General features: G+C 44.5%; 1 protein-coding gene across 3 annotated transcripts in view; it reads left to right on the plus strand.

Moving 5' to 3' along the window:
• MTUS1 (microtubule associated scaffold protein 1) overlaps nucleotides 1–12082 on the plus strand; it is a 130874-nt gene extending 118792 nt beyond the window's left edge. The window contains exons 11-16 of one of the 3 annotated variants that reach the window (XM_075421908.1): nucleotides 312–417; nucleotides 1418–1491; nucleotides 1596–1691; nucleotides 4205–4321; nucleotides 5310–5407; nucleotides 6248–12082. In XM_075421908.1, the coding sequence (XP_075278023.1) occupies nucleotides 312–417; nucleotides 1418–1491; nucleotides 1596–1691; nucleotides 4205–4321; nucleotides 5310–5407; nucleotides 6248–6464 (708 nt within the window). In that variant the 3' untranslated portion in view covers nucleotides 6465–12082. The remainder of the gene's footprint in view (nucleotides 1–311; nucleotides 418–1417; nucleotides 1492–1595; nucleotides 1692–4204; nucleotides 4322–5309; nucleotides 5408–6247) is intronic. The other 2 variants (XM_009940582.2, XM_075421910.1) reach the window with 2 other exon arrangements.
• The last annotated feature ends 4 nt before the right edge of the window (nucleotides 12083–12086 follow it).

The raw sequence follows: 12086 nt of genomic DNA on the forward strand, positions 1-12086 counted from the left end.
CCCCACTGGACATCTGAGGCCGCTTGAGCTGTAAGATTTTACAGAAACACACCTGGCCCCTGACCTTGCTTTGCAGCAGCTCCGTGTGCGCGACAGACGCCCGCGTCATCCTGCCGGCAGCAGGAAACTGCAAGGCAGCGCTCTCATCCGCGAGGTGGGGCGCGGGGCTTAGCTTCCCCTGTGCCCATCGGTTAAGCGCTACCTAGAGAGCGTAAAATGTGCTCGGCGTGCTGCATAAAGCCGTTGGAACGATACTTTAAGCAAGGGTTGACGCATGTGAGGGGCAAAAAAATCATGTTGTCATGTTGCAGGTGGACAACTTAAATATCACCCATGAAAACTTCAAGCTGGAACTTGAAAATAACCACTTGGAAAAAGTAGAGGAGCTGAAAAAGGAGTACGAATCCTCTTTTTCAGGCAAGTATTTCGTATTCAAGTACATATGCTGTAGTACTGCAAGACACAAACACCAATATTCCAGCTTTTTCATCAGTGTGTCCTCTTTGTTGTTCTTGGCAGTCAGCTGTCTCTAAAAACGCTGGCTGAACTCCTTCTTCTGGAACTGAGCAAGTCTCATTTTACGTATGGAAATAACCGTGATCCCGTTGTAGTTGAATGAAACTTTTAAAACCATTTCAGAGCAGAGATGACTTTTTTTTTTTCCCCAGTAAAAGACGTCTGAATTGCAGTCTGCCCTCAAAATCTCAAGTTAGCGAGTAATTGCTCCCACCCCCCCTAGTTCTATAAGGAGCACCTCAAAACTGGAACTGAGGATAGGAGCAGGGCTGTGCGCTTTCCAGACTGACGTGGGAGCGCTGAGAGACGTTACGCGCCGCTTGCAGCGTGCGGGGGCAAAGGTGGTTCTTTGGGGAGGGGGTGGTGAGCGCGCTTGGTTTTAACTGGCATTGCGGCTCGTTGGTTGAAGCGATGATGATGCCCATCCTCCCCCCAGCTCCACTCGAAAGCCACCTTTCCAGTGATACTTCTGTCATGAAAACTGGTGACACTTCCGCTCCAATGGCAGAGCCAGCTCCTCTGCGTGGCATCTCCAGAGCAGGACGGGAAATGGTTTTTTTTTCCAGAAGTTTTTGGAAGACACAATTTGAATTATTGCTGTGTTTCCCATCCGAAACTCAGCTTTTGTCAGATGTGGCTCGGTTCATCCGTTTGTTGCGTGCTTTCGAAACGGGCGCGCTGTCAGCGAAGGAGGTGGGCATGCGAGGGGGCAGTCGGCAGGTCTGAAGCAGCAATGGGTCTGATGCTTCGGACCAGCTGATGACGAAGGTTCTTTCTGTGTTGTCACTGACGCCGCGTCCGAGCGCGTGTGTACTGGCTGGCTTTTCGTGCTGCTGCTTTTCAGAAAGGAATTTCCATGTCTTACGCGGTATTAATGACCTGCAAACGTAATGTGTTGCAGAGCTCAAGAGTGCCCATGAATCCGAAAGGAGGTCGCTGGAAGATTCCTTTAAAGAGAAGCAGGAATTGCTGGAGGTTTGTTAAGGGCTGGGGTCATTGTAACAGTCTAAAACCTGAAGGGCAGTTTGGAGGCGTGCACTGCATTCCTGGCCTAACCATACCGTATTTTCTCATTTCAGAAAAAAATCGATGAATTAAAATGTGAAAACGACTCTCTGAGTGAGAAGTTGAAATTAGAAGAGCAAAAACAAATAGCCAAAGAAAAAGCCAATCTTGTAAGTCTTGATCTTCACAAGTAACGCAGATGAGCAGATCTTGTAAGCCGGGGTTTATTTTAGTGCGTAACAGGTCAGGTTTGCGATCAGGCCTGATAGGGCTCCCATTCTTATCAATATTTTATGTAAATGGCTCGCCTGCCAGAAGTTTTTCTCAGTTACAACAGTGTTGTGTATTAACCGTACGTTATAAATCTACAAATCTGTTGAACAGCGAAGTCAGCGGTGGAAGTTACAGCCCAAGCTAAACTGAAGACCTGCGCGTACACCAGGGATGGTACCGTAGCTCTCTTCCGGCCGGTCGGTAGCTGTTCCGACAGCGCTGCGGGCCGTGGGGGCTCACATCGCGACAGCAAAGCTCCCTTCTTCTACTTGGGTCCCTAATGCATTTATTCAAACGCCGACTCATGCCTGTTGCTGATTTATCCTTCAGATAAATTCTTATTTTGTCCTGCCTCTCCTCCCAAGGCTGCTCTTATCTGTGATGCTCCTGGCTTAGAAATGTGCTGCAAGAGGCTTTCTGTGCGCCGGGAGGGTTCGACACAAACGTGCTCGTATTTCTGGTTACCTGGAAATAACTGGAACACCAGGAGTGTCGCTGATCCCACAGAGAGGAGTTCCACACTGAAGAATTCACTTAGGATGCTTCTAGTAGAAGTTGCCCTAATTTTCACTGGAATTTATTTTTTTTCTCTCGTACTGCTTACTCTGGTGGCAAGATAGAGCTGCCGCGGGAGGAATCTGCAACCACGACCCGTTGCTGTGGTTGGGAGAGATGATACCAAAGAGCACGCGTTGTCCACTGCCCCGGGGAGTTTGACCTGGGTTCCGCAGCACGCTCAGACGTCGTTAACTGCAGCGAGCAGCAGTCGCCTGCCTTTACGTAGCTGCAAAGGCACTTTGCATCCTGACAGCTTAATACACATCATGGCTTGAGGCTTCTTTGTGGAAAAATACTGACTTGACCCAGTGTTTTCTTCTGTACTAAATGCAAATTCTGCATTGTCAGAATTCCCACCAGCCCTGTGTAGACGGAGGTGTATCTCCAACTCCTCCAGTATTAATTGGGTAGTGTCACTTGATATTCCCAGCTCTTCTGCGAAAATCTTACGTAGGCCTGTCAGCCTTTATCTGGCTGCGTTCTACTACGAGTAGCTAATGTGGGTGGCTCGGATTTAGCTTTTAAAAGACATTTTCAGACCATTGGGGCAGAGGAGAGAAAGAAAAAAAATTAAATTTTGCACACCCTGTGAGCTGCATTTGAACTTCTCAGGATCACTTTTCTCGCTAGCTCCTAGACTCCGTGGAAAGCAGCGCAAGGGGGGAAGGAAGCTCGGATTGCCTGCCTCCTCCTTCGAGGCAGCGCAGCGCACCCCGTCCCGGCACGGGCTGCTGCTCAAAAGCAGAAACCGAGCAAGAACCCCCAGTGCCGCAGTCCCTAGAACCGGGCAGGAGGGCGAAGGGCGCAGGTGACGAGGCCCTGGTACCCGTGGAGTGTCCTCGGGGGGCTGCGCCCCACAAACCTGCAGCGCTCTGGGGCGGCAGAATACGCCAGTATTCTTACCCAAATATGTGAAAACAAGTTTTGTTTGTTTTTCAGTAGAAGCTTAGTTACACAACACACTTAATCATTGATTGATTTCTGTTTGTGTTCTGCTTGGATTACCTGGAAATTGGCTGAGACTTGCTTTATTTCTTCTTATTTTTTGCCTGGGACTTTGTTTTTGAAACGTAGAGAGTATGTTTTACTCTGCAGCGTTTGGGTGGTTCCTTACTCTGGAAGCAAGGTCTGTGAGGAAACCAGGTCTGACCCTGCCCTGTCCCCCTGCCGCTCTCCCCTCTGCCTCCTGGGAAACAACAAAAAAAGGAAAAAAAAAAAAAGAAATTCTGAACATGCTGTACCATAGATATGCCATGGATGTGCAGCCGTGCAAGATTTCTATGTGCAATTGCATTGCTAGGCTCGAAGAAGAATGTGAAAACGAAAATGTTCAATTTCTGCTGGTGAACCAGCTACCTTCAGACTCAAAACGGGGGAAATCAAGCTGATGGCTTTAATTTCTGGTGCTTTCTGAACTGCTGCAGCATCTGAAAGCTCTTCAGATGTTTCCACTAATTGTGTCTTGGGATGGGTTATGAGTAATATGAAATAAATTTTGGAACTCCTAGCCTTAAAGGGAGCCTCTGGGCACTCCTGCGAAACAAGCCGTGCTGTGACAGCTCCGGTGCTGTCCCGTGACTCACAAGGGCTTTTCACACTTGTGCATAAACATTCCTCTGAATGCCTAAGGAAAGCTGCAGCGGTCCACCTACACTGAAGGACAACGAAAATCAGAGGAGAAAGTGGTTAGCAGGGTGGTTTTTTTTTTTTCTAAGCTGTTCAGGTTGATTTCACTTAGAACAAGTAACTGTCACCACCGTATTTATTTTCTTGCTCTTTCTAAATAGCAGAGGAACACTTAAATTGTTCCTGAAACTCAGGGTACTAAGCAAGCTCTGTGGATCTCTTTCAGAAAAACCCGCAGATCATGTATCTGGAACAGGAGCTGGAAAGCCTGAAAGCAGTGCTGGAGATCAAGAACGAGAAACTCCATCAGCAGGATATAAAGCTAATGAAGATGGAAAAACTGGTGAGTTCTCCTTGGGGTCTACCTGCTACATTTGCCTGAGCGTTACAGGAGATAGGCTGCACTGTCAGGTGAACATCAACATGGGAGTGATCCTAATTAAACCAGAAGGGATCAAATACGAAATAGAATGTTTTCATCTAGACCTCAGAAGCTTAGGTCAATCTGTTGAGCTATTATCTCGAAGCTGCTTGTTTAGCAGTGTGGATTTGCTCCTGATCTGTGCATAATTCCACAGAAAAGGCAACTCTGGGGGCAGAACTTGTAGTTCCTTAGCATGTTCCTACTTGTGGCAGGACAGGGTCCTTGCCCTGCGTGGGACCTTTGAGCACTGCTGTAGTACTTTCCCAAGCAAGACTTTAATGAGGAAGCACAGAAGGAGGTTTGGATACAGAGGAATACATTCATGTCAGTTGTTCAGTATTGTACGGCATCATAGGATGCCCTGGTCTACAGTTAGTAGTAAATCACTAGTAAACCATCTTTGCTGACCGATGTTGGCCACAGTACGTAAGCCCTTGGACCATCCAGCCATGTAATCACTGTTTTCCCTTAGCTTTTGGTAAGGAAGCGGAATCGGGAGAGCAACACGGAGAGCTGTTTGTGGAGGGGAGCCGTCGAATTTGTCACGTTACCGTGTTATTTCTAGGCAGTTTTCTGTCTGCAACAGCTTCTAAAACCGTGCCTGTCACTGGCAGAAGTCACCAGAACGTGCTGGTTAGCTGGTAGATCCCTTATCCAGCCCTCCTTTGCTGGCACCTAATCGGCACAAGGGGCAAAATGCCACTGTTACACAAGGGTAAGGTACGTGGGATCTGACTCCTGCAGAAGAGTAAGCCACAATAGCAGGCCAGTCTGGTGTTATCGAGGCTTTTGTGCTCCCCATAGCAAGGTCTGCAAGCTCCAGATTGTGAACGCCTCTGATAGTTCGGTCAGCATCCTGATGCGTGCGTGTATGGGATTTATTTTAAACTGTGACCTTTTTTCTAAGCTGGAGAACAACACAATCTTAACGGATAAATTAAAGAAGGTTCAGCAAGAAAACGAAGAATTAAAGGCTCGGATGGACAAACATGTGGAGCTTTCAAGGTAAGGAAAAAAATCTGTGGACTCTTAGATGTTCTTACGAACCAGAGGAAGGTGTTCTTGTGGCAAGAAAGAAAATTCTGTGTGAATATTAGCGGCTGGGATTTTGCAGTGCTGTAAAAGAGCATGCCCCTTTCTTCCCCACTTGTATCTCTACAAGCGTGCGTTCCTATGTAGAAGAAGAAGCAGGAACAGATTGTAAGGGGGTCAGCGCTCAGTATGTTCTCCAGTGCTCCAAAACAGTGTCTGAGGGAAGAAAATGCAACTCGGAAATACCATCTTACAGCTCCGTTCTTTAAGTATTACTGGCTTGTGAGCTAAACCTGGTTTTACTTACAACCACTTGAGTGGTTTGTCTTCCATTTAGATCAGTGAAAAGACCGGTGTGTTTTATTTAGCAATAATGGCAATATTTAACACGAATAAAATGGGTCTGAGGTTCTCCTAACTTCAACTATTGCTTAAACGGATGGGGAAACTCCTCCGGTTTGAAGGAAACTAAGGAAACGCAGCTGCTGTGTGGAGCTGAGCCCTGCAACAAGGCGCAAAGGCTCCAGCACGGCCGTTTAAAAGCATCTGTCATCGTTAAGTAGGACAAGTCTCACTTTTCAGCTGCTTTCTCCAGCCTTCAGGAATGTTTCTCGTTGGTACTTCCTGCTGCTTTCTGCAAGCTGCCAGCTTCAGTCCAGCGAGGCCGAGAACGTGCTAAATCCGCGTTTTAAGGAAGCAATTTAGCTGTAAGCCAAGCAGGGGTTTAGGCAGTTTCAAACCTTGAACAGTTAAGTTCAACACTGTAGCCTCCAGCTTGGGTTGTGTGTTTTGATGTAACTCTTTGGGTTGCAGGCAGCTTTCTACGGAGCAAGCCGTCTTACAGGAGTCGCTAGAGAAGGAATCAAAAGTTAACAAACGCCTGTCCATGGAAAATGAAGAACTTCTGTGGAAGTTGCACAATGGTGACCTATGCAGCCCGAGAAAACTGTCTCCCAGTTCTCCATCTGTGCCTCTTCAGTCCCCACGGAATTCTGGTAACTTCTCTAGCCCTGCAGTTTCACCAAGATGACATCTCAAGAGAGGGGGGATTGCATTTCATTTCTGACCTGCAGAACCGATCCTAACTTTAATTACAGAAGCAAGAGCTATATTAGCCAAGTACAACAACTAAAGATAACTGGAAGCCATTTGGTGCAAAAACGACAGCAAGAGACGGAGAGTGTGGGAGTCAGATGTTCGTGTTGCTCCTCCCAAAAAGACTTGTTTGTGACCTCTATGGACATTGTTGCACACAGCACTTACAGAGCAAGGAAAAGACTTGTTTGTTGCCTTTTCACCTAACGATAAGAAAAAGCTCAGGGGCTTAGAGATAAAGATCACAACCTTTATAGTATGTTCCTTATCACAGACACTTTTTTTTTTAAAGGCCGTGTGTGTGCGAGTGTGCGTGTGCTGTGGATGGAACGGATGTAACACACTGTGCGTGTGTCTGACGCTGCCTTCTTTGCTGTGTACCTAATAAAGGAAAAAAAGCTGAAGACTATACATTGACATGTACTTCCTTAACGATGTTGTCAGTACGCCTGCTTTTAGCAGAGAGTGAAGAGAAGCTGCCCCTCGTACTATAGGTTGGTTTCCTTCGTCCTTCTGGCGTCAGTTCAGTGGAATAATGGCACGAAGAGCTTTGTCAGCTGACCCAGGAGTGTCTTGGCCGACCTGAATATGCAACTTTGAAATAATTTTAAAAACAAAGGTTTAATATCCGTGCGCAGATCTGCCATTTATGAGGAGACTTTTTTGCAGGTTACAGTAGATTTTGGCTTTCAAGTCAACAGGGTCGTAGTCAGAGGACAGAAGCTGTTGGCTGAATTCCAGGTTTAGAAACCTAGACCTGTCGTTTTGCCTGCCAAAAAGGAACCACTTCCCCAAAACAGCATGTGCGTTGCTGAGGCCGCCTGCTGAGGAAAAACTAAATGTAGATTTGAAAGCCAAAGAGAAAAATGCAATAACTGTCATTAGGTCCACTCTTCATTCAGTTCTCAAGAAGAATCTTGAGTAATTTATGAATTCCAAGGTATCTGGTGACACGCTTTGCCTTTTTAAGCATTAGCATTTCTATTAACATTCTTCAGGGTTAGCTAATTCACCTGAGGAGGATGGCAGCTGTGTATTCACGTTGCTAATTCTGCCATACCTTCCTCTTAGACTGCAGGGTATCAGTGGTTTGCCAGTTCATTTGGCAAAAGATCCTGTGCAAGCAATTCTGTAGAGCAGGGGAAAAAAAAAAAAATTGTCCTGGCTGCTGGAAATGGAGGCAGAGAGTGTCAGCGTTTCTGGAAACATCACATGCTGAGCTTCAGCAAGGCGATAGCGTAGCCTTGCTGCACCCTTGGTCAGACCTGTTTAAGATCTCTACGTTCTACCTACTAAACACAGGTTCAACTTCAAATGAGTATTACCAAACACTGGCTGCGCTTACGGGCGCTTGGGCTTTGCAGTACTGTTTCCAGGACTGTTGTTACAGTACTGGTTAGCTAACGCTGTTAGCTGGCGGCACAGTTACCTGTGACAGCAACTCCTGTCTGCCGAGCTGCCCTGCGCTTTTCGGTAGCTTGGGGACAGGAATCGAGGGGACGGAACGTGTTTGGGGAACTCGGCTGCAGAACCGCTTCATTCTACCCAAGGCTTGAAAAATCTTGGCTAGTAATGAGGAACACAGACGTATAAACAAGACTGTTAACAGTGCTCATACAGCAAGTAAGCTTGTAATACACTTAAACTTGTGATTGACTGTTTCATCATTCAATTTACTTAATTTTCCATAATGTTACAAGTTAAGGTTGCCACTTCTATAGAACATTGTACTGTCTTTTAATCTTCTTTAGGGCACTGTACATACCACTTGTTAGTGGTGTCAGTACTTAACGTGTTTTATAGGGGTTCCAAATTTAACTATGAAAATCCTCTGCGGGCTAAAACTTGGCTTAAAGTGTATCTTGGAACATTCTTATTTTCTATGGTCAAAGATTTGATCACATGTATTTGAGCTGAATGCTTAAAAAATAAATTTTTTGTACTGATTGAAGGGCTTTTCTCCTGCTTGTGTTAGTCAAGTGATCTTTAATCTAAGGAGGAATGTTCCTCCAGATACTGAAAACTCTTAGTACCTGCTCAGCTCAGCAAAACAGCAGTAGCGAAGCTTCGTTGCAGAAATTATTAATGTTCAACTAACCCTCAGAAAATTTTAACTCTGCCCTTGCTACTCTAATGTAGGTAGAAGTTACGCAGAGCTTGGTTGTGATTATTAGTGACTCAGTTTGAGCTGGCTGTTAAAAAAAAAAGAGTGTAGATAACATTCCAGAATTAAGCAATAATAAAACACTTGAGTACAGTTGGCTTAACATAGGGATGCAATATGCATATGCCTGCTAAAGGCATCCTACAGGACTCATCTCATTAAAATGCTCACCTTGTTCAGGAAACTTCACGTGTGAGAAGCCACATAGAGTTTAGCAATCAAACAGGTCACGTCACAAGGACAGTTGTCTGGCCACTGGTGAGAACTTGTGTCTTGGTTGCAAAGTTAGTGCCTCAAAGCGTGCAAGGAGAGTGCCTACAAATGTCTGAAGATCAAATACAGCGCACCCCTTCGTGTAACAGGGAAGGGGAAAGCTTTACCAGGCTACCAGTACAGACAAGTACTATAGCATAGTAAATAATCCAAAGACTGCTAATTTGTCGAATTTATTAATTTCCCTCCACCATACAGGAGCCTCCACCTCTAAACTTCTTGCAAGTAGAATCTTTGACGCTCTTACAAAGAAATGAAGAATCCTTGTGTATAGATATTGGACTACAGAAACACCTGTTCAGTGTTTGTCCTGGTGGTCTTAAAGAATTAAATAATTCTGTTCATCTGTAAGTACTGTTTCAATATTTTTTTTTTTTTGCTGTTTGAGTATTAATATTTCAAGCTTTAACTTAAATATGTGTTTAGCAATGGCTTTGTTCGATCCAGTCTTTCTCATATTTTTGGTAATTTCTTTAGCATAAAGTTTCCTCCAGGGAAAGCTAGAACCTGCTCGCCGTAAATACATGCCAAAGCTCTATTGTTAGTCAAGCAATTAAACAAGTGATTTTCTTCAGATACTCCACCTTAACTGGTAGTTCCAGCTCTAACAGTGTTTCAGTGGAAGTTTCAGTGACGTTTACATCTGTACCGAATAGTCTGCTGCCATTCACACTGTTCAGAACATGGCTCACCTCCCTTCAGTACTTCTCTCTAAAGGTCTTCATGTGAGTTGCGCTACATTTGCTGTAAAATTTCAGGTGAATCACTTCCTTATGCTGATTCAAGCCTTTAAGTTTTCGCGTTACAAACACCAAAGATGCTTGTGTGTAAAAAGGTATAAAATCACAGTATCAGGCAATTCATACAGGAAATTCCATCTAGACAGTAAGCAGCCACTGATCTTTACAACTGTAGGTGCCTGACAGCCAGGAAATCATTTAGGGCTGAGCTGGAGTTAAAAAGGTCATCAAGAAGTTGGAATAATCATTGAACCATGAAGAAACAAACACCTTCTGTCCACTGCTGCTGCCTTGCCTTAGCAGAGCAGTGACCGAGGTATGGAAATGGAGATAACAGTACCAGCAGGTTTAGGCATGTGACTTCAAGTCACTTGAATTTCATTTCCCAGGCTTCATTCTCCTACCCTGTGTCACTGTTCATTTATGTGGAAATGTGTAATTGCATCGATGTAGAAAGAATCAGGCCTGCCCAGGAGGCTTTCGGTAACACAAGAACTATGTAAAATATATAGTAAAATAATTCTCATAGTTTACAATTATGAGAATTACTTTGATGTTTATGGGGGGGGGGGGGGTGTGCAGAAAATAAAATTATTCCTTAAAGGCACTGCTTCTGTAGTGACAGCAAATCCCGAGAACTGCATGTGATGGGTACACCCAACCATTAAACCTGAGGGAGACTTCTCGAGCAATGATGCGGCAATGGATTTACATCATCTCTTCCTCTCCTGCCAAGCTGTCACCAAGGAAGTGACGCTACCCCATCAACTGCTGTGCTGTGGAACAAGTCTGAGCAGGTGACGCTGTCTCCCACTTGCTAGGTATTTGAAAGGAAATCAACTGTCAAAGGCTCAAAAGCACTTTGAAATTTAAGATGTTGGCAAGGCTCCTGTAGTTCAAAGGGAAATACGTTGTTCTGATAAATGAAAATGCTAAAAAGGAATGAACACATCGTACAGCCTCATCCAGAAGCTCAGGGATTGTTTAAAATAACCTAGTCAAGACTGAATTCTTGCCTGGAAAAAAAAAATGTAGAAGGACCTCTTTCAGGTGTTACTATGAAATTGTGTAACACCAGTTTAGTGATTTGGGTAACAGTGTAACATTCTTGATATCTTTTAATAGGAATGAGAAGATTAACAAGGGACTGCCTCCTACCCCTTCAAAGTTGGTGCTATTGCTTGCTATATTTCATTATTTCTTTATTGTCGCTCCTTGTTTCCGGAGGCCACCAACATTGCAGGCATCTGGGGAGCGTTCTCCATGAAGCCTATTTCAGGAGGCACGTGTAGAGCCATTTCAGTCTTTACCATGGATGTTTATCATATTATTACACTGTTTTAGCTTCCTCCATGCTGAAGAAAAAACTTTCAGCAAGCTTGTTTAAAGTTTTCGTTAGCTACGCTAATAATCAGGTTTATGACATTACTGAGAAGCTGCCATTTTCACATCAGCGCTTCCTCGAGATCAGTACTCCAAAGGGTACTGTACACAGCTGCTCCCAGGTCTGCGTTACCTGGAGCAGGGCTGGCTTCAGGCCTCCGCCAGAAGAAGGCTTTGGGGTCAAGCGTGGGCTGAGACACACTGACGTGTCCAGGGGACCGGTCCCTGGTTTGGTTCCTCATATGCTCAGAAGGAGCTGGTTTTTCATGTGGCTTGTAAATAAAATGGCTTGCGTGAACACCGAGTAAATCTGTATCGGAAGTTCTGGCTTACTTGGATTCTGTGCTGGAGCCCTAGGGAAAAAAAACATTGCTAGAGTGTCCAGCAGAATGGTTACCACATTCTCCCCTGTTCTCAGGAAAGTCTCTTTCCATGTATTGGTAACTAAACCCAGGGTGAGAGAAGCAGTTGCTTATTTTTTTTTCCAGATACAGTTCTATGCAGATGAAATATCTTTCCTTTTCTCCTAAGTAAATTAATGCAATCAAGTTGAACTTGCTATTAACCTGAGAGGAGATTCTGCTGTATAATCAAACACTATTCCAGTGTTATACTTGGGGCTTGTTTCCTTCTGTAAATGATACTATATAAATAAATGCAAGTTTTACCTTCAGCAAACATAATTTGCTACATAATTTAGTAAATATCACAGCATACATCTATTGAGAAGTGAACTCCAAGTAAGCTACATATTACAAGAGTGCAACAACGTAAGGAAAATCCAATGTATCCAACCACCTGCAAGTCTCTGGAGATACCTTTTAGCGCTTTAACGTATATTTAGTGTGAATCTTCCCCAGACATGAGAATTTTACTTGTGTGTTTCTGTCTTTACCCATATATAAGATGAACACACATGCATATATGCACACACACATTTACGTTTTTATGATGTTCAGAAATTTAATTATTCTTGCAAAATAAACATTTGTTATTG

This window comes from Opisthocomus hoazin, chromosome 5 (assembly GCF_030867145.1).
Source record: "Opisthocomus hoazin isolate bOpiHoa1 chromosome 5, bOpiHoa1.hap1, whole genome shotgun sequence".
NCBI classification, from domain to species: domain Eukaryota; kingdom Metazoa; phylum Chordata; class Aves; order Opisthocomiformes; family Opisthocomidae; genus Opisthocomus; species Opisthocomus hoazin.